The sequence below is a fragment of the Triturus cristatus genome, chromosome 8 (genome assembly GCF_964204655.1).
Source record: "Triturus cristatus chromosome 8, aTriCri1.1, whole genome shotgun sequence".
NCBI classification, from domain to species: Eukaryota; Metazoa; Chordata; class Amphibia; order Caudata; family Salamandridae; genus Triturus; species Triturus cristatus.
The window spans coordinates 1425198620-1425221413 of NC_140591.1; the positions used below are offsets into that span (position 1 = coordinate 1425198620).

Sequence of the window (22794 nt, forward strand, 5' to 3'; positions counted from 1 at the left end):
TTAAAAGTGCATGTTTCAGTCTGCATGTCAGAATTTTTTAATGAAATAGAAGAGGATTTGAGAAGTCACTCAAAATGTGCCCTCATTTTCTTTCTTCAGTATTAATCATAATTTCTATGGCAAAATGAACCCCCTCATTGTGTTCCTTTTTAAATTAAATGTTTTAAGTGTTACCAGTTTATTCCAATCAAGATGGCTTCAGGTGTGCCATACTTTTGTCATAATGAAGACAGTAAGCGCTCTAGTTGTTTTTAAGAACACTCTGGGACATTCTGTCATTGGGCTATACTTGGGCTACATCTGGGTGATATTTGGGCTACATTTGGGCTCTTTTGTCTCTGGTGGCCATCTTGGGAGACTTATTTGTTATGAAGTTTCCTAATTTCCTCATTTACTGCAGTCTCCTCAGTAGGAAATACTTTCAGTTTTTTACTTTGATTCCATCAAGAAGGCATTCAGATGTGTCACACATTTGCCATAAATTCAGAATGTTAGCACTCTTTTTGCTCATTAGATCACTGTAGTAAAGCTACTGCTCACCAGGGAAAACTGCTGCTGGTATTAAAAGTGTGTGTTTCAGTCTGCATGTCAGAATTTTTTAATGAAATAGAAGAGGATTTGAGAAGTCACTCAAAATGTGCCCTAATTTTTCTTTCTGCAGCACTAATCATACTTTTTATGGAAAAATGAACCCCCTCATTTTGTTCCTTTTTAAATTAAATGTTTTAAGAGTTACCACTTTAATCCAAGCAAGATGGCTTCAGGTGTGCCATATGTTTATCATAAGTAGGACTGTTAGCGCTCTAGTTGTTCTTTGGAACACTCTGGGAAGCTGCAGTAGAACACAAAGGAATCAACTGACAGTCTCTGCCCTTGTTGGATGTACATGTTTTACTGAGAATGTCAGACTTCATTCTCACATGACTGAGAAAGATAATGTGAATTTACAGAAAATAAGCTCTCAGTTTAGCTTATAGATCACCTTCCAAAACCCTGTGGGAAAAGCATGAGAAAATATTTTTCTCTCAATCATGATATCCCAGCAGAAGGCTTTTTCACATGGTGAAATCACCTTAGAACATACCACAATTCCTAAAATGAGTATGGTACCATCAACAAATGATTTATAATGTAACTAAAGTCTTAAAACCTTCTATTAACTGCAATGCTTTTTAATGAGGTGCTATCATGTATATTGGTCCCAAGATGGCTGCCAACACTTCTTGGATGAAGTGCTGACAGCCAATCAGATCTCAGGATGGGATGTGTGGTTAGGCTCCGCCCACATATATATATGTTTTTACCTTTGATTTTCTCAGGAACTACTGAACAGATTGACACCAGACCTGCAAAAGGCACTTCCTTTACCTGAGGACTACCTCTCTGCCAAATTTCAAGTAATTCTGTTTAGCCTTTCGGGCTGTACCTTGGACTAAAGGAAAATTGCATGGGGAAAACGCTTTTTGGGACCCCCTTTTTTCTCAGCCCCCGCTTGACAAATCCCCCCGAGACTTTCAGGGTAGGAGCGGAGCGGAGCGGAGCGCCCCACCTATTTTGAAAATTTCGCGAGGATTCGTCAACCGGCGCCAAAGTTATTCCAAATAGAATGTTGCGGATTTCCTATGGAAACACGGTCCTAACTATAACTATCTACTGGCGACCGCCAGTAGATTATATTATCTACTGGCGGTCGCCAGTAGATAGTTATAGTTAGGACCACGTTTCCATAGGAAATCCGCAACATTCTATTTTGAATAACTTTGGCGCCGGTTGACGAATCCTCGCAAATTTTTCAAAATAGGTGGGGCGCTACGCTCCGCTCCTACCCTGAAAGTCTCGGGGGGATTCGTCAAGCGGGGGCTGAGATAAAAGGGGGGTCCCAAAACGCGTTTTTCCCATGCATTTTTCCATAGGACCTTTAGACACAGCTACAGCCCGAACGGCTGAACAGAATTACTTGAAATTTGGCAGAGAGGTAGTCCTCAGGTCAAGGAAGTGCCTTTTGTAGGTTTGGTGTAAATCTGTTCAGTAGATCCTGAGAAAATAGCATTTAAAAGCATATATATATGTGGGCGGAGCCTAACCACACATCTCATCCTGAGATCTGATTGGCTGTCAGCACTTCATCCAAGAAGTGTTGGCAGCCATCTTGGGACCAATATACATGATAGCACCTCATTAAAGCATTGCAGTTAATAGAAGGTTTTAAGACTTTAGTTACATTATAAATCATTTGTTGATGGTACCATACTCATTTTAGGAATTGTGGTATGTTCTAAGGTGATTTCACCATGTGAAAAAGCCTTCTGCTGGGATATCATGATTGAGAGAAAAATATTTTCTCATGCTTTTACCACAGAGGTTTGGAAGGTGATCTATAGGCTAAACTGAGAGCTTATTTTCTGTAAATTCACATTATCTTTCTCAGTCATGTGAGAATGAAGTCTGACATTCTCAGTAAAACATGTACATCCAACAAGGGCAGAGACTGTCAGTTGATTCCTTTGTGTTCTACTGCAGCTTCCCAGAGTGTTCCAAAGAACTACTAGAGCGCTAACAGTCCTACTTATGATAAACGTATGGCACACCTGAAGCCATCTTGCTTGGATTAAAGTGGTAACTCTTAAAACATTTAATTTAAAAAGGAACAAAATGAGGGGGTTCATTTTTCAATAAAAAGTATGATTAGTGCTGCAGAAAGAAAAATTAGGGCACATTTTGAGTGACTTCTCAAATCCTCTTCTATTTCATTAAAAAATTCTGACATGCAGACTGAAACATGCACTTTCAATACCAGCAGCAGTTTTCCCTGGTGAGCAGTAGCTTTACTACAGTGATCTAATGAGCAAAAAGAGTACTAACATTCAGAATTTATGGCAAATGTGTGACACATCTGAATGCCTTCATGATGGAATCAAAGTAAAAAACTGAAAGTATTTCCTACTGAGGAGACTGCAGTACATGAGGAAATTAGGAAACTTCATAACAAATAAATCTCCCAAGATGGCCACCGGAGACAAAAGAGCCCAAATGTAGCCCAAAATCACCCAGATGTAGCCCAAATATAGCCCAATGACAGAAGTGTGCAAAACACTTATTATTTTGTGTTTTTGCAGTGTTATATAGTGCAGACTTGTCAGGTATTGGAGTGCTTTACATGAGCATTGGTTACATCACACAAGAACACATTCATTTTGGTTGTAGACATGGGGAGACTAAGTGATTTGACCAGAATCACAGAATGTCGAGCTGAAGCAGAAACTTCAACCTGGTTCCCCAGTTGCAAAGTCTGCAGTTCTGGAAGTAACACCACATCATCTCCCCTAAGTGCAACATTTAATCAAGTGGTCAACTGGATAAAAAAACATAAAGATAACAAATAATTTAAAAGTGCTTTGTCGCTATTTGAAAACTCAGAAAATATGTCCTTATTTTAGCCTTTTAGAGCACTAACCATAATTTTGATGCCAATAAGACCCTCTCATATATGTAATTTCTAAAGGAAATGCTCTAGGTATTACAGTTTTGATTACATCAAGATGATGTCAGGCGTTCCACACTTTTGTAATAAATATAGAATGTTAGCAATCTAGTTGTTCATTAGGATACTGTTGAGAGGCAGAGGCCAGGGGCACGGACTCTGAAAATTGAAGGCAGGTAGGAGGGTGCAAAGGCAACAATTTAACCACACTGAGCAGGCAGGAAGGGCCGTGGAAGCACAACAGACTATGGAGGGCAGTGGAAAGGGGGGCAGGGGCAACAAACCAACAATACAGGACTTGCAAGAGAGGCTGTTGGAGGCAAGATCTATTACGGGTCAAGGAAGCTAGGGGCGGTCCCCAGATCCCCGGGAGCCACCACAGAACTGAGCAGGAGAGTGAGTCAGGGACAAAAGGGGCACCTTAATTTGAGCCGGGGTGCCTAGGAACGCTTGCTCCAAAAATGAAGAAAACAGACATATGAGACATGGAATTGGAGGCAGAATACAATGGCAGTTTAATGAGAAGATGCAACTTCAAAGAAACCGCAGAATAGAGACATAAAGTACAAAATACAGAATCCAGATAATCATACAGCTGTCATGATATTCTCTGTATCTCAATTAATGTACTGACAGAGAGAGAGAGAAAACACATCTATAAATGCATCATGAGAAACAAGTTACACCAAGGAAAATGTTACCTAGGAACACTCACGTTTACTCTTAGAGCAAGCATTCCTGCAATTACAATACAAAATCTTTTAAATGCAAAAGTAAAGAGAACAATGGTTAAACATAACATGACATTTCATATAGGTAAAATAGAATAAGATACTTCAAGCAAAGCAGAGCAAGACATTTTAAGCAAAGGAAGACAAGAGCTCCCAGCTCTTGGGGAAAACCTGCACTGCCTGTTAACCTACATACAGACGGCGAGGTAGTCCGTCGATATCTGTAGGTGCTCCCTTTTTATATCATTTTGTGGGCTCCTTTGCACGCTACATCTACCTACGTATGCTACCCAAAAGCTTCGTCTGCAGATTTTACCAGACATTTCGTCATTTACCCACTTAATGCTGACAATGGACTGGGTGAAAAGGTCAGTCTCTCAGGCCAATCGCTTATCGTAAGTTCCATAGAGCAAGCAGAAAATAATGGGTATTGTACGGGAATTCAATATATTCATGTATAAAATCTCCTCAGTTCTCCTAACTTGACGCTCTGCGGTTGCCACTTCCTTAAAAGCGGGAAACCTGCCCAGGAAGCAAGTACCAGTCCAGGATGCAGCCTACTGTATGTCGACAGCTTCAGGGGGATGTTGAACTTTGATACCGAGCACGGAGCACTCGGGTAGGGTGGGGGCTACTGGTTTGGAGCAGAAGGCCTCGCAGACCTGCCTTCAGACTGCTATACACTAAAATTGCAGAGCTATGGTCAATTTAACAAAGAGGCCTACATATTGAACAGAAGGGCCTACACAGGGGTTTTATACTGGCTGAGTGGTAAGGATGTCTCAGGATAATTATATAGCAACACAGGACCCGCTGGTCAATTTAATACGGCCTACAAATGCAGCTGGCAGGGCAAGGACAAGGGTCTCATACTTCAGGTGTGGACAGAACGGGCCAGGGGCCCCCTGTGATACAAAATCTACCCTCCTTCAAGCCTGTGGCAATGTAATAGACCATTGTGGGCAGAAGGAAGAGGCAATGGTAGTACAACCATACATGCCAACAGACCCGATTCAGCCAGGAAACGTCCAATGTTTTTAAGCTCAAATGGGCTTTATTTGATCTGTCTCCTGTCTACAATATCCTCTTTTTCAATGTAACTCAAAGGGAAAAATCAATACCCCAGTTTTTTTTCAAAATCTCCCTCTTACCAAGTTCAAAATGTTCGCAAGTATGGTACATTGGATCATGGAAGGAAATGGGATAGGGACATGGACTTGGATAACAGAGGACAGGAGGGACATGGAGAGGTGCACCAAACTGACCCTGCAGGGCAGGCATCAGGGTTTGCAGCAGCACAATACACCACACGGGAGTGCAGCACAACAATCCATAGAAAGCAAGAGGGAGGGGACAAGACCATGCACATGGACAACAGAGAACAGAGGGGCAAGAGGCAATGGTAGCTAGCTGACCATAATGGACAGACAGGAGAGAAAGCTGCAGCATAACAGACCATAAAGGGCAGGAGGGACGGATCAGGGGCATTACAATGGAACAGACAAGCCAGGAGGGAGGGAGTCGGGCTGGGGGCAAGGGGGCAGGGCAGGAGCAGCAAGATAGCCATGGAGGTCAGGCAGGATGGGCACTAGAAGCAAGACACACCATGAAGAGCAACAGTGAGACTGTGATGGCATACACACAGACCATGGAGGGAAGGTGGGAGGGGGTCAGGGGCAGCTAACTGACCACACAGGGAAGGTGGGAGGGGCCATGGCAGCACAGAAGACCATGCATGGCAAGTGGGAGGGTTAGTGGCAGCACAATGGCTATGATGGGCAAGAAGGAGGGTGGAGGGGCATGCACAAAGGACGATGGAGGATAGAAGGGAGGGTCAGGACCTGTGCACAGACAAGAAAGTTCAGGGGAAGGGACCTCACAACAGACCACACGGGGCAGGCAGGAGGAGCAGCTGCAGCACAACAGACCAGGGAGGGCAGAAGGGTGTGGCAGTACAATGGACCATGTAGGACAGGAGGAAGAGGATAGGGGCATGGCATGTGGACAGGCAAGGTGGAGGTGACAGGGACAGGTTACAGTCATCTGACAATGCTAGGCAGGTGGGAGGGGAGTGGCAGCTCAACAGAACACTCAGAGTAGATAGGATTGGCAGGTCCATGGGACATGGTGGGCAAAAAGGATGGAGCAGGGGCATGCACAAAGACATCGGAGGGCAGGGGGAAGGAGAATAGGGGCAGCAAGCTAAGCACAGAGTTTAAGCAGGAGGTCAATGATGGGGCATAGAATTGGGCAATGGAGGGCAGGAGGAGTGGACTGGTGCATCATACTGAGGGCAGTGGCAGCACATCAGACCATGCATGGCAGGAGGGAGGAGGCTAGTCCATGGATTCACACAACAGAGGATAGGGAGGAAGGGGATGGGGCAGCAAGCTAACTGTTCAGAGAAGGCGGGTATTAGGAACTTTATTGTTTTTAAAACATTGTGTCTGTGCGAACTACTTAAAATATGAACAAGTATGCAGCATAATCTCACTTTTATTCAGGAAGAAGAGGACGTTTGTGACTGTGACTCCGGGCTCACTTGGCAGAAACACCCCCTGACCCTCCACCCCCTATTGCAAAATGTAATGCCCGTGAAAAGGGTAGGTGAACACAGTGTTATATAGAACATAGTCCTGAGAGCACGATTGAAAATGAAAACTAGATATAGTGTATGGTATAAACTATGCACCAAAAAGTGTGATATAAGATGAACCGGGCGTGAAATATAATATGCAATACATTGTGCGCAATGACAGATTCATTGGAGAGCGCGAGATAGCACAGGCACTAGCGCGTGCTATGCGATATGCGCCTTGGAGTGTAATATGCACAGGGCAGTGTTGTGTAACCTAACTAGTCTCTAAAGTTGTAATATAAAATATGTGCTGGGGAGTGTAAGGTTGCATATGCACTGTGACAAAGATATGGATCCCAGATTGTAATATGTATGGCATAGCACTGTGCGTTATAACATAGGCATCGAGAAAGGCCCGTTAGATGGGGCAATATAACCCGTGCGAAGACAAGTGTGGCATGACATATTCACGGGGTGGTGTTACAGTGCACATGGGCTAGAGAGTGTCATAGCATATGCACTAGCTAGTGGAATACAACACAGAGGTGTGTGGCACACGGCAGGCAATGGTGGGTGTAACACAGCATTGGGCTCTGTCAGGAGCGCGCTGTGACTCTCAAGTGATGTTCGTCCCCTTTCCAGAGAGTAAAATAAAAAGTATTACACATCCGGCAGTGGATGTGTGTTTTATTAACCGTGAGGGGGGTTTCTTGCATAGTTTTGGTCGAATTTTTGTTGAATCCCCTTTGAATGGCTTGGTGTGCATGTGTATTAAATGTGCCCGTCAATAGCTACCCAAGTTTGTATAAATAAACGACAAGGGTGTCTACCGGGATTAGGCACGGTAGGGCATCAGACATGTCAGAGCTTCACTAGTGGTGTAAATACATTCCACGTGGATTCATTGCATGCATAGTCGCCTTTTAATGAATATCACGCAAATCGTCATGGTGATAGGTACGTACGGTTTGTCCAGCATGTCCTAGGTGTGTCTATAAATATATATTTTTTAAAAATAATAAAAAACAGTGGCCGGCCCTGGGGATTGGGGTCAAAAAAATATAATTAGGAGACTGGCCCTGGGGGATGGGGTCATCAGGGCCAATAAATTAGAATAAGAAGGGGAACCAAACAGCCCCCCTTCTTAAAAAACTAAAATAAATAAAAGACTGGCATCGTGCAGGAGGCCATGCCCCCTCCGTGCAGCACTCTGCAAACGCGCCCCCAACAGGTATCTCCAGTATGCGCCAGGGAGCTGCGCTGCAGCCAGGTGTTCTGAGGCCAAGCCCCTTTTTACACCTCTCTGCAACGCAGCTCTGTGGCGCTTACTGGAGGTACCTAGTGGTCTAGTTTGACCCTAGGGACCCTTAGGATTCAAGGGGACTTAATCTCTCAACTTAGAACAGCCACATGGCGCGTTTACACAGTGGTGAAGGGAGGGGACGGGGCCTGAGGTGACGTGTGCAAACACGCACTATGGCACGTTTTAAATTGGGGATATAATTTCCCTTCAATACTGAGGGCCCCTGGGGGCTAACTAGCCCACCAAGTGCTTCCAGTAAGCGCCACTGAGCTGCATTGCAGAGAGGTGGTCCAGGCCGTGCCACTTTTTACACCTCTCTGCAACGCAGCTCTGTGGCACTTACTGGAGGTACCTAGTGGGCTAGTTGGACCCCAGGGACCCTCAGGATTCAAATGAACTTAATCTCCCAACTAAAAATGGACACAGGGCGTGTTTACACAGTGGTGAAGGGAGGGGACGGGGCCTGAGTTAACGTGTGCAAAAACGCCATGTGGCCTGTTTTAAGAGGTAGTTTTAATCCCCATGCCCTCTTATATACTAGGGGCTTACAGAGGAGGTCATGCTAATCACAGGGGGACCCCAACGCATAATGTTCCCTAGTGTATGTAGGTGTTTTCACTGTATTCTAAGTGTCTTTTAACATAGCACTGGCTCTAGGACTGGTTAGTCAGGCTCAGTTACCACCAGTATCCGTCTGAAAAAGTTGAGGGTACAGGATGATTTTGCAACAAGGCTTCTTTCTGCTCTTCTTTTTGTTCTTTCTGCACGTTATCCTTCTTCCTGCACTTATCTTCGTATTTGAGGACTTCTGTTGCTTCTTTCTGCACTTCTTTTGTTTCTTTCTGTGCATTTTTTCTTCTTTCTTCACATGTCCTATCTCTGTAGGCATAGTTAGAAATTAGCATTTAAAAAACCTTTGAAATTCACAGAAAAAACCATAGGTTTCAGGCACGTTATAGTTAGGAATTAGCATTTAAAAAACCTCAGAAATTCACTGAAAAAACCATAGGTTTCAGGGGTGTTATAGTTAGCTGGACTTTTCACTTGTACAAAACCATTGAAATTCCCCCGTTATAGTTAGTTCAGCTAACTATAACTCGGGCGCCCGCAATGCACTGCTGATGACGTCACATATTACATCACTCATGACATGGTCAGTGACATCACTCATGACATCACTGATGACATCTCAAATGACATCACTGATGACATCACTGATGACATCATCCTTGTGATAGAGTGGCAGACCTCCTCTCACCCTAATATAACCTTTGATACACACATTCAAAAATAGAGACTAAAATTTTCAAAACAATGGACATACCAATACCAGTTACAACAACCTCTTCAGTAATTCTAAGATCCACATACACATCCACTCATTCACCAACAGTCCTATACAGTCACTCATACATGTACTCACTCATCATATGTACTCATACACCTATACATCCTGTTACACAATGCCACTCATCCATAGAGTTACTCACACACATAGTCACTCATGCTAATAAAGAATCAAACATACATTTACTTGCATATACAGTTATACACACACCACCATACTTACTTCTACGGAAACTTACACATACTTAGTCTTTTAAACATTCACTTATAGAAACACATACTTATTCATACAGGAACTCTTTCAATCTCTCACTCTCACATATACTCACATATATACACCAATAGTCACATATACTAGTTTAAAACATATGTAGTTACTCATAAAGACACTACCGAGACAGTCATTCACTCACTAACACACCCATACACACACTCATCCACCCATACAGTCCTGCACACATGCTGTGTTCAACACATACAAACAGTGAGTCACTCATTCATGCACCTATGCACTACGTAATACCCCCCACCGAACCATGCAGACACTCAGACTGATACTCAAAAAAACAACTAATAACCTATATAGACACCCATGTAGCTACTCACCAACCCATGCAGCCACTTATACACAAAGTGAGAGACTGATACAGATATTTACATATTTAAACATTACTCACTAAGCCATGTATTCACTATGATACACTTAATCAGTCAGTTACACAATCAATTTTTCAAAAACAAATCATCCATTTAGACACTTATATACCCATTTATTCTTCCATCGACCTTGAGATATACATATATAAAACATATTTAATTTTCAGAAAAACACACATTCACTGGATGATGTCATCAGTGATGTCATCAGTGATGTCATTTGAGATGTCATCAGTGATGTCATGAGTGATGTCACTGACCATGTCATGAGTGATGTAATATGTGACGTCATCAGCAGTGCATTGCGGGCGCCCGAGTTATAGTTAGCTGAACTAACTATAACGGGGGAATTTCAATGGTTTTGTACAAGTGAAAAGTCCAGCTAACTATAACACCCCTGAAACCTATGGTTTTTTCAGTGAATTTCTGAGGTTTTTTAAATGCTAATTCCTAACTATAACGTGCCTGAAACCTATGGTTTTTTCTGTGAATATATATATATATATATATATATATATTACCTACTGGCGGTCGCCAGTAGGTAGTTATAGTTAGGACCCCTTTTCCATAGGAAAACCTCAACATTCTATTTTGAATAACTTTGGCGCCGGTCGATGAATCCTCGCGAATTTCTCAAAATAGGTGGGGCGCTACGCTCCGCTCCTACCCTGAAAGTCTCGGGGGGATTCGTCAAGCGGGGGCTGAGATAAAAGGGGGTCTCAAAACGCGTTTTTCCCATGCATTTTTCCATAGGACCTTTAGAACGAGCTACAGCCCGAACGGCTGAACAGAATTACTAGAAATTTGGCAGAGAGGTAGTCCCTAGGTCAAGGAAGTGCCTTTTGTAGGTTTGGTGTAAATCTGTTCAGTAGATTCTGAGAAAATAGCCTTTAAATCAATATATATATCTGAGCCCGCTTACGGTACGCTTACCGTACGCTTACCGTAAGCGTACGGTGGCGTGCGCGAGCGCGATTCTGATTGGCTCTTAGATCTTAGTAAACATTCGAATCGGCCGAAACCAGGAAGCGGCGTCCGCCATTTTGTCTCTCGCACTGAGTGTTGTTTATCAAACATGATGGCCAAAAACATGTTACGGGGCTGTTTTGACAACTCCCTCCCACATAGTCATGTTGAGGGAGCCCCCAAACATCCCCCCAGAGCAAAAACGGTTTTATTTTTTTTTCGGCAATTTCGCCGAGTACGCTTACCGTACGCTTACCGTAAGCGTACGGTAAAAAAAAAAAACACTATCCACACTTACCCCACCCCCTGTGCTTTTGGTGGCCGTATGCCACCAAATGTACAGGGCTTATTAATAGGTAAAAAAACCTAAATTTTGGCAACATGAAATTATAAAATCGAAATAAAAAAAACACTATCCACATTGACCCCACCCCCTGTGCTTTTGGTGGCCGAAGGCCACCAAATGTACAGGGCTTATTAAAGTTGATAAAAACCGTGCACGGAACGAACTGCGTTAAGTGGGCGCGCACGCCTCGAATGGCGTAAAGTAACTTAGCATTTAAAAAACCGTACAAATTCACTGAAAAAACCATAGGTTTCACACACGTTATAGTTAGGAATTAGCATTTAAAAAACCTTGCAAATTCACTGAAAAAACCATAGGTTTCACACATGTTATAGTTAGCGGAAATTTTACTGATAAAAAACCAGTGAAATTGCCCCGTTATAGTTAGTGCTGGCAACTATAACTCACGCGACCGCAATCTTCTGCTGATGACATATGTGTCTTTATGAAAAAAAAATATTTGTAATATATGTATAGCTAAAAATGTATGGAAGAAGACATGGGCAAATAAGTGTCTAAATACAGTATTAGCATCAGCAGAGGATTGCGGTCGCGTGAGTTATAGTTGCCAGCACTAACTATAACGGGGCAATTTCACTGGTTTTTTATCAGTAAAATTTCCGCTAACTATAACATGTGTGAAACCTATGGTTTTTTCAGTGAATATATATATATATATATATATATATATATATATATATATATATATATATATATATAATAGTACTTACCAACTCTATCATTGTCCAGAGATTCCTGGAAGAGTAGACAAGAAGTGTAGAAATGCAAGTCTTCATTCATCATGCAAACTCTGAAAGAAAAACAAAGATAACGTTATTTTGGAATATTTTGAACAGAGCAAGGGTTTAAGCAGGTAATTAGGAGTATACTAAAGGGAGAGAGAAAAGTATTCAGAAGAGGTATTTAAGGTAGTACCAACATCTTTTCTCTCTTCCAGATTTCTGCAAATAGACAACATACTGGTAAAGAGAATTGCCAGTGAAAAGAACAACATTAAAATTACAAAGTATAGAGAGCAGCTAGCCACTCAATAAGGGCAGGTAAATAAGGGAAATTCAGAATTGTTATCAGAAAGGTTTAGGTCTGTTTGTTTCATGCTGTTATTTATTTCAGGAAGACAACCAGAAGAGTTGTGCACAATCCAGTCCTAAAGAAGCAGTCTCTCTTTTCATCCCACTCCCCTTTCCCCCTCTTTGCTGCTTGTGAGCCTAGTTCACTGTAGCGGAGTTTGGGAATTGAGGAATATTCATCTGTTCCTGCGGAAGATCCTAGTGTTGGCACCGGTACTTGACAGAGCATTCCTTTCTTTTCAACCGACAATTCATCAGCCACCTTGACATACGTCTGTAATCCAACAGGAACAGACTTCTCTTTAGGCCATCCCTGTGTCACCCATTTCTTTACACATACCAGAACCTCATCTTCTGCCATACTGTAATTCCACTCTTCCTCAGTGAATGCATGACCCTCGCATACATCTGCACTCGCTATCAGGTACTCTTCATCCCAATTAATAGACTGACCGTAGTCATTTATGGAGGATCGCTATAAATAATCTGCCTGGAAATGTTTTCCCCGGAGATGTATTCTGTGATAAAATCATTTAGCAACAATTTAGAAGTTAGGGGCACATTTACAAGAGTTGCCGCTAAGTCGAATTTTCGTTGCTTAGCTGCATTTTTACAATAGATTGTTACATGGCGTTAGGATCAGCTAGCGGCTGTGAACAAATTGTGGCTAAGTCTACACCAGATTGCAGAATAGAGCAGCCAAGACCAAGTTCAGAACAAGTCAACCACCCCCAAACCCACCTAACAGTTAAGATGACCCACCAGAGCCCCAGGGGAAGAGGAAATGCAGAATCAGGACCTCATTTATGAAAAGTGGCTCATCTTTGCGACACCCTGCAGGCCTATGCCTGGAAGTATAGATGGCCCACGGTGGCTCCAAGCCTGTGGGCCGTGGCTGTAGACATTGATGCATCGGCGATCGCCCTTACCTGGTGGCGAAGTCTGACAGGTTGCATGGCAAAACATTGCTGACCTGTGTGAGAAGACTGCCTGGGGCCCCTTGGACCTGTGATCGGTAGAGAAGCTCCTGTGCACCACCATTATCTGCATTGCATAACATGTACCACCACTACACCCAGGTGCACAGATGAGAGATTTCTGATGGTGGGCTGTGCCTCTCTGCATCACAGGGCACAGGAGGTGGCGCTGGCCAGAAGCTGTGGGGGGTGAGGCCCCTAAGCTGTGACGAACTTGTGCGGTGGGAGCGCCGTGACTTTGTGCCTAAGAGGGACTTGTTGCATCACCTGCATCAGGAGGTTCCACAGCAGACTCCGTGGTAACTGCTAGACCCAGGCTTGTGAAATCCAGCCTTACTAAGGATCCAGCCAGCTGAGTCAAAGATTCGGAGAGAGCACAGGGGATTGGTATCCTGGTGTTGATGTACAGGTGAGGAGAAGGTTGGATGGGGAGGGGGAGGCACAGGGGTCATTTTGGGCCAAGGCCTATCACATATGGGTTGTGGACATCGTGCCATGAGCAATCCCTGCAGTGCTGTAGACCCACATTGCTGAGGACACAGCATAAGACTGGTGGGGGACTCCACTAACTGTCTCAAGTCGCTGATATTGGTCATTGGTGGCAGCGGGTGCCAGAGACACGGGGGTCGGGTTGGGCAAAGGCTCTTGGGTGTGCAGCTTGATCTGCTGTTACTCACTGGGGCACTGGTAATCGGGTTGCCACTGTTAGATGAGAGGAGGTGAAAGGGTGATGCTGTCTTTCCTTGCCCCCAGGTAGTGAGCTCTTGGGTGTTCGGTGGATTTCCATTGGTGCTGCCTGAACGAAGATTCCTGGCTAGCACACACCTGACTGGAGGAGAGGGGCCCGCTGGCCATGCTGCACGGCACCGCATGTCATACATAGTGCCTGGGCATCTGGTGCAATGATGGCCGACTGCACACGCTGTTGGTGTTGACACTTTGCCGCTCCTCCTTGTCTGTGAACCTAGAAGTTGGGGGTTGCTGGCTACTGGAGCAGATGACAGTGGACACCCTGGACTCCAAAGTAACCTTGCAGTCAGTACCTCCCTCGAACAAACGCGTACTTCCCTTGATGGCCGCATCGACAAAATCACAGTTTTGATGCAGTTGCATATTCTGAGACATGCTTGCTTTATCTACTTCCAGCAGGTGAACTTTCCCCATTCTTTGTAGTGGAGCGGGCCCATCGAGTGATGGACGAGTCATCTACTGCCAGGGACAGGTCCTAGACCCTTTCTCTTCCACCTCTCACAGGGATAGTGATGCTGTCCTGAGGGAGGTACGCAAGCTGGGAAGTTGAAAGTGGCTAACGCCATAATAATTTTCTTCCCTGACTATGCCACAGGGTGCAGAGGCAAAGGGGATTGTCTCTAGTGATTGCGCTACATCTCAGAGAGTCGGGAATCAAATACTCCCTTCTCATCCCGGCAAGGCTGCAAGTGGTCCCAGATGGTAACATGTGATTCTTTGACGCCGCTAAACAGGTCTAATTCTCCTCTTTTATTCCTTTTTCTATGTGTGCAGAATTCTGCAGCACAAATAGAAAGAGGAAATCACCTGGATTGATTGATTTTGTACATGAAGCTGTCCCCTTTTGCACAACATAAATCAGCTCTGCAAGGCAAGCAACCTTGCACGATGGGGCAAAGGTGCCTGTGTTGGCGCATTGCAGCCATTGTGTGCAACATAGGGGACAAAGACAGGAATGCATCCTATCTTATTGATAGTGGGAATTCCTGCACTTTTGTTTTGTCGCAGGGCAGAGCAGCAAGGCTCCTTGCAGAGCTGTCCAGCACCAAAACCTCTTAAATGAGGCCCCAAGTGTGTTTGCACCATTTCTAAGACCAGGTATTTACTGATGTTAAAAAACTGACTCTAATTGGACTTAGCGGCATTTTTTTCCCTTTAGCGACTTACAAAGAAATCCTTGTAAATATTGGGTTGTGTCTTTTGCTGGTGGTTTTTACCTGGGAATACCTACCTTACTTTTCACTTTCAGTAAGTCACGCTAACAGAAGTGGCACTAGGGAAAATTTACGTTAAAGCTAGAAAAATTCCGCTAACTAGAGGTAGCAGCAACTTGTAATTATGGCGATAAAAAAAGCTGCTGTAACATAAAATAATTGACGCTACAATGGCGGTAAGTCCTTGTAAATATGCCCCTTAGTCTAGGTGTATGAACCCTGATGACTGTCCCACTGAGTATATTCAATAATGGCTTATGGAATGTTTTGAATGTGAATTTAACCCCCAAAAAAGAAACACTTGAAATGTTCCACTGTCCAACAGCAGGCTAACAGTTCTTTTTCTTGTTCTATGACTGAACAAACGTTCTCATTTTCCTTCAGAGACCTTGACACAAACCCCACGGTAACTTCACTACCAGATCTATTCTTTTGGGCTAACGTGGCTCCCAACCCTTCATTACTCACATCAACCATAACAATGCATTCCTTTGGGGAATCAAAAGGGGCGAATATTCCGTCTGTTCCCATGTCTTGCTTGAGTGAAGCAAATTCCTCCTGAAGTGCGTCACTCCACTCAAACACCTTCCATTTTTGAGTATGTCTCATAAGTTTGGAGAAAACAACTTTCAATTAATTTTACTGATCACTTAAGACTCTGTAAAACATCAAACTAGGAGCCACCATAGTGGGGAGAAACAGAGGGAATTGATACCTGGGGTTCCTAAGCACTCAGGGGCAGATTTACGTTCCCTGGCGCATCCCTGCAAATCAGCAGGGATGCGCCAGGGAAGATGCGTCACACAAGTTTGCCCTTGCGCCACTGCGGATGCGCCGCATTTACAATGCGGTGCATCGTGGCGCCAGGACAAGCAGATGCGTGACGCATCTGCCGGCGTAAGGTTGGCGCAGTGCTGAAATTGTGTCGCAAGCGTAATGCAACTCCAGCACTGTTCCAACCTGCCCTATCCCTAACATGGTGCGTCACGCCTTACGCCTGCTTCAAGCAGGCGTAAGGATTTGCGCACCAGTGTCGGAAAAGTGACTGCGTGAAATCTTGTAGATTTCACTGCGTCACTTTTCCGAGGCTTTTTCCGACATAACGCCCACTCTGCATACATTAAACCTGACGCAGGTTTAATGTGGCGCAGGGCTTTACAACGTGACGCATCTCCCTAGATGCATCACGTTGTAAATCTGCCGCTGCATGGTGCTAGCTTTGCGCCGCCACTGCGTCACAAAAGTGACGCAACGGCGGCGCAAAAGTGGCACACAGGGCTTGTAAATCTGCCCCTCGGTATGTAGCCCATCTTGCGAGTGACTTCCTAAGAAAGGCTCTTAGTCGTTCTACCAACACCTTGCACAACTCTAGACAGGGCACTAGGCCCTTCAAACTCACAATGTGTGGTCCTGCACAGGTGTCTGCATTCTCTGAGGCTGTGGCTTTATTGCCTCACTGATCCTATCCAGGGCCCTCCACTCACTGACGCCCTATGTATTCCTAGGCCCGCATCAAGCTATCACAGGATCTCCCAAATTTGCCATAGGCTAGTCCAGCTCTGTGTGACTCTAAGCATGTTCAGTGACTTGAGTCTCTCTTTCTCAATCTTTGCATGCTCTGGTTGTGGATACCTCAACTGTATACTTCTGTAATTGTGGCAAGTTAGCCATCAAAGTCTTGCTATCATTTTGCCCAAACGTAGGAATCGACGTGGCAACAGCGAGAATCAGGAAAACCCTCCTGGAAGTCCTATAGTGAGTTTTTGTGATTCACTGTTAAAGAATACTTCCAGATTTGTTGAAATCTTCTTGTTCCCAAACATCTCTGACCATGGGGTACTGGGAGGCTGAGGCAGTCGGGTGGACACCAATGCAGAGGCTCCCAAGAAATGATTTTACAGCCATGCTTCATCGATGATCTTTTAATCTGGGAAGGTGAACAAAATGAGCTGAGAATCTTTCTAAAATCACTTGACAACAATCCTCAAAAGCTCAAATTTAGTTATGAAATAAGCACTAGCGACATCAACTTTTTGGACATCGGCCTCTATACTGAAAACAACAAGACCTGTACAAAAGTACATAGAAAGCCAACTGGTTGTAAAAGCATTGTTTCGCAAACAGGGCACATCCAAATGCTCTAAAATGGAAAGTCTCCTATGGGCAATTCTTGGAAGTAAAAAGGAATTGATCAGAGTAAAAGGATTTTGAAAGTAAGGTAAAGGAGATATACCTGTATACGTGGATGTCAGATTTCAGTGCTAAAAGATGTCTGGAAACAGGAAGGACCAATTGATCCACAAGAAAGTGGAAGCTCTGACAGAAGAAATGATGATTAGACACATTATGGACTTCAAAAATTCAGAAAAGGAAATCAAGAAAGATGAGGATTTAAGACCACACTTATCAGACATCTAAACATCACATACAGGGAAATATCGTCACCAGGTGAAATCATTATGGAAAAGGGGGCGCTATTTTAAAAGATATATATGGGATATAAACAACCATAGGATCACTATGTTAGCAATCTGTAAAAACCTGTATACACAAGAGGGCTTTGCGTGTTTTATGTTAGCATTATTGAGATGTAAACAATAGACCCCATTTATATATAACCCACTTGCATTGACTGCATGATCATTGTAATTGTATGCATACTCTACAGTTCTGACAATGGCTTCATATAAATACCTATTGAGACAAGACTGTTAGAATTGAGATAGAAATATTGCACAGTGGACTGAAAGAAGCTTGAGATTCATATTAAAATTAAAAAAAACTCAATGCATCCGAATTCTCCATCAATCATTTCATGGAGAATGACTCAGCAGTAGTTTAAGCCCCCTGCTGATAGCAGGTAATAATCAGAAGAGAGCAAAGAATAGAGAAAAAGAAGAGTAAAAGAAATAGAGAGGAAGGGAAAATGGTAGAATAAAGAGGGAGAGGAACAGATCAGTGCAATGCAACACCAATACGGTGGAGGTGTACCTCTGTTTGTTGTGAAACAGGTACCAGTGAAACCCCATGTCTTATGCCACAGCATCATTCATCTTAAATGGATAAAACACTTCTATTACCATATGAAATTATACTGTTATATAGAACAGCAGGATCATCAAAGGTACTGACTCTACAGAACTTAAAGGTGGATGTAAAGTTCGGCATCTGTGTTTGGACTCAATGGTTTTTCAGTTCTGCTCATGATAATCCATATTGATTTGTCTCTCCTTGAGAACAGTTTGTGATCTCCTCCTCCAGGATTTGCTGGTATATGTTGAATTCCATAGAAGAATGAACCACTCCTATCATCTCTATGCTCTTCCTAGATATGTTTCGCGATCATGTGTACAAAGTCCTTGTTGGAGATTTCACATATGTGCTAGAGTAGGGGAAGTTTCTTTGATCTTTTAAGTGCATCCATCAGCTAATACAAATACAATTTCATTGTCACCCACAACACAGGGTTTACACTTCTGACACTTGTAAAAGCCTTGTTTTTTAGACAATAACCACTTGGTTGACTCTTGTATTTGATTGGTCGTCTCCAGCAAACAAAGAAACCCATGTATCATATGTCCTGCAAGTTGGAATCAACAGTAGATTGTACAACATGTCCATTTGGGAAGAGATCCCACATGTGAATAAAGTATGATGATGTTGTGTGCACTGTACCAACTTTCCCTGCATGAGTGTGAGTATAGGAGGCTGGCTTGGTATATGGTGCACACTCAAAGGAGTGATGCACCTTGCACTAATCCAAGCAACCCTTATGGTGAGTTTAGTGGTCTTTGATAACCTTTGCTCTCAAATTGGTAGCTGTGGAGAGCACCCTTCAGGCATTTCTTGAAGGAGTATAAAGCAGTTTGTTTTACCACATTTATTCGACAGTGTAGATCCGACTAAAACAAACCATACAGTGTATATAAAAAAGAATTCTATTTATTACACACACAATCACTAACACATTGGCATATCTCCTGCCCAGAGATACCAACAATACACAAGAAGATACATAAAGCAGCACAAATATGCACTGGTCTCCAGGGGGAAACCAAACCATACACTAATAAAGTGGAATGCAAACTGCAAAGGAGAATGGTACTTGGACCAGAAGACTCAGAGGAGCCGGAAGAACCAGGAACTAACCTGAGGTAAGTACCCAGGAACCCCACAGAGACTGTGTGCAGTGTTGAAACACAGCCACATATTTCTGTTTATTTTTATGTTTTGTAAAGTGCATGGCTACCCAAAGGCTTCCACGCACTGGTGAGTACTGTGTTGAGTAGGGCCTTGGGTACATTAACAGGGAAACAGTCATGTCTCAACTTTCTTCCTGAAGGAAAGTTCATTTTCCAGTGCTCTGAGACTGGGTGGAAGCTCGGTCCACAACTTCGGTACTACGTGTGCAAACAATGTCCCTCCCCATCTCATCCTTTTTACCTTGGTTGTACTGAGGAAATCATGATGAGAGGATCTCAGGTGTCTAGTGGAACATAAATGATTTAAAACTCTCTAAGTTTTACTGGGCCCTTGTAAACATACCCATTAGAAGTCAACTGAGAAGTCTGGATTGCAGTTTTGAAGAAGATGGACCCTTCCAAGAGGACCCTGAAGAAACCCTTTGGAGGATGGAAGGTTGGAGAGCCATCCCACCGATGGACACCCCAGGAACCAGGTTACCTGCACTAGGGGAGTCGGGTGCATTGGGGTACAGTAACCTTGGAATAGGCCATAGAAGACATTTCGAGTCTCTGGAATAAATGCATTTGAAGAAGCCTGTGAAGAAGTCTGGTTGAATCCAAGGGTGAACCCAAAAGTAAACAGTACTTGTGCTATGGGAACTATTAACAGAAGAACACAGCAACAACAGGAAGAACAAGCATTGTACATGCAGGGAAATATATGAAAGCCATTAGAAATGGAGTAAAGGAAAGTGGCAAGCAGAGAAACCAATGAAAAGCCAGGAAAGCAAGGGGGCTGGATGTAAGTACCTTTTAAGATTTATATAAAAGAAATTCTCAAGTGTAGTGTAAGCGCTGTGCAGGCGAAACCTAAAAATGTTAGCACATTTTTTTAAAAGCTGTGTCAAAAAACATTTGAAAAATTAGTTTGTTAAAACTATTTGAGGGTTTGTATGAATGGTGGTGTTTTATGAACAAAGGGCCTGATTTAGAATCCAGCGGACGGGTTACTCCATCACAAATGTGTCATTGGATATAATGCACTTGTAATACGGCAGACAGGATACATATCATGTTTGTGACAGCGTAACCTGTCATACGAACAATACATCTGGACCTAAACTGTTAAACATGTTATGACATTGTAATAGTTTTCTTTCAGCACAGTCTGTTTTGGTTTTTATACATGCTCAAACTCATGATACATTTGCTGGGCCTTTTAGAGTCAAAGATTTGTGGTATTCACTGCCTCTCGCGTAGGATGTTGCCAGATTGTATTTAATGTATATTTCATTTCTTTCTTCCTTACAGATCAGCGACGGCGCTCAAACCCCTGTACTCAGTGACAGAACAAGATTTCCAACCTTTTACCGGATTGCCCCAAACGAGCTCTCCTTCTATGATGGAATTGCTCAGTTGTTAGAATATTTTGGCTGGACGTGGGTGGGTCTTCTGACAACGGATGATGACGGTGGGGAAAGAGCGCTGCGAGAACTGCAGGCAGTGGTCGGCCACGCTGGAGGCTGCATTGAGTTCTCCTATATGATACCCTCTTATATTACTGTCACTGACGCGGTGAACTTGCCTACTGTCATAGACGCCATCAGAATATCCACCGCCAAGGTGATCATTCTCTACAGCACCCCAGTGGCCCTTATGAGTTATTTCACAAACAACAGTTGGAAAAAGCTACCTCGAAAAATCTGGATTCTGTCAGTGTCTACCTGTAATATTTTAGGCTATTATCTAATCTCCGAAATATTCAACGGAAGTCTAGCATTTTGTATCCAAAGAGGAGAAATTATTGGATTTCGAGATTTTCTCAATGAAGTTACTCCATCAAAGTTTATAGATGATACAGCCCTGACAGATCTATGGCTATTGGCTTTCTTGTGCATAGTAAAGGATGGACCCGTTGGTATGTTCTTGGACAGTTCATCTGATCTTCTTTGCTCAGGAAACGAGACGTTTCAGATGTTGAGTGACTATCAGCGCATGAACTTCAGAGAGGCGTACAGTGTTTATAAGGCCGTCTACACATTGGCTCATGCTTTACATGACATGTATTCATCTGAACCTGGGCCAGGAGCTGACCGCAATGGTTGGAGCTCGAGGAAGGAACCATGGAAGGTAATAATGGATCACCTACAAAAGGCAAATTTATCACATTTACAATTAAAAAAGGAAAGTGGTGTCCGTTATTACCGGGTTATCTGAGGATGTTGTAGGTTGCAGATTTCAGAGTTTGGTCTGAGAAACAAACATTGCTATGGTACTCTTTGCAGAATGTAAAAATACTTATTAATGGAGAATGTCTGACCAGTTATCTGGAGCCAAGGAAACGTATAAGGAAATAAACAATTCTGTAACAAATATTTCCTTTTATTAGCCACAAGGTACATCAGCAAGCATCACCAAACACAAAGAATGTTTAAACATTTAAATTTCATTAGATTCGAAAACCCCCAAAAATCGGAAATAACAAGTTATAGTTGAAAAAAAAAAGAAACAATCAACTTATAGACTTCCATTTCCAGTCATGTTTGATTATATAAAAATACACAAAAATGGCAGGATGAACAAAACCAGAGAGAAGGGAGGTATAGAATACAAAATTAAATATATATAAACCAGAATAAACATAAACCAAAAAACAAACTTACTGATTCCTACCCTGTTTGGTAGCTCCCGTATCTATTTTTGAGCCAGTTGGTCATAGGTGTCCAAATCCTACCCCCTTTCTCTCTTGCCCGCCAATCCTTATTTTTATATAGAGCCATTTCCAGAACATGTATGCTCAATAACCGTTAAATACAAGCAGTATACACAGGAGGTTCAGAATCCTTTCAGGCTGTGGCTATCAGTAATCAAGCTACTGCTATCGTAAGAATACAAAATCCCTATGTATTGTTGATAGTTTTGCTCGATTATCATATACAAATAGCATCATCGGTTGGCTGATAGTAATCACGCAATTGAGCGATTCTTGCCCAAATTTCTCTATACCCTTTTTCAGCGGGATCAGGGGTTTGCATTCACAAAACATATGTATACTGTCAGCGGGACTGTGATGACATCTTGGGCATTCGGCGGTCTCCTGTTTCCGCCAGCCAAAATGTTTAGCTGGGGTATAATATAAATTAAACAGGGTCTTATAGTGTTGTGCTTT

General features: G+C 43.1%; 1 protein-coding gene across 1 annotated transcript in view; it reads left to right on the forward strand.

Moving 5' to 3' along the window:
• LOC146805865 (vomeronasal type-2 receptor 116-like) overlaps positions 1–22794 on the forward strand; it is a 201123-nt gene that overhangs the window by 105327 nt on the left and 73002 nt on the right. Inside the window, exon 3 of the mRNA XM_085623192.1 lies at positions 20937–21755. Within this exon, the coding sequence (XP_085479318.1) occupies positions 20937–21755 (819 nt within the window). The remainder of the gene's footprint in view (positions 1–20936; positions 21756–22794) is intronic.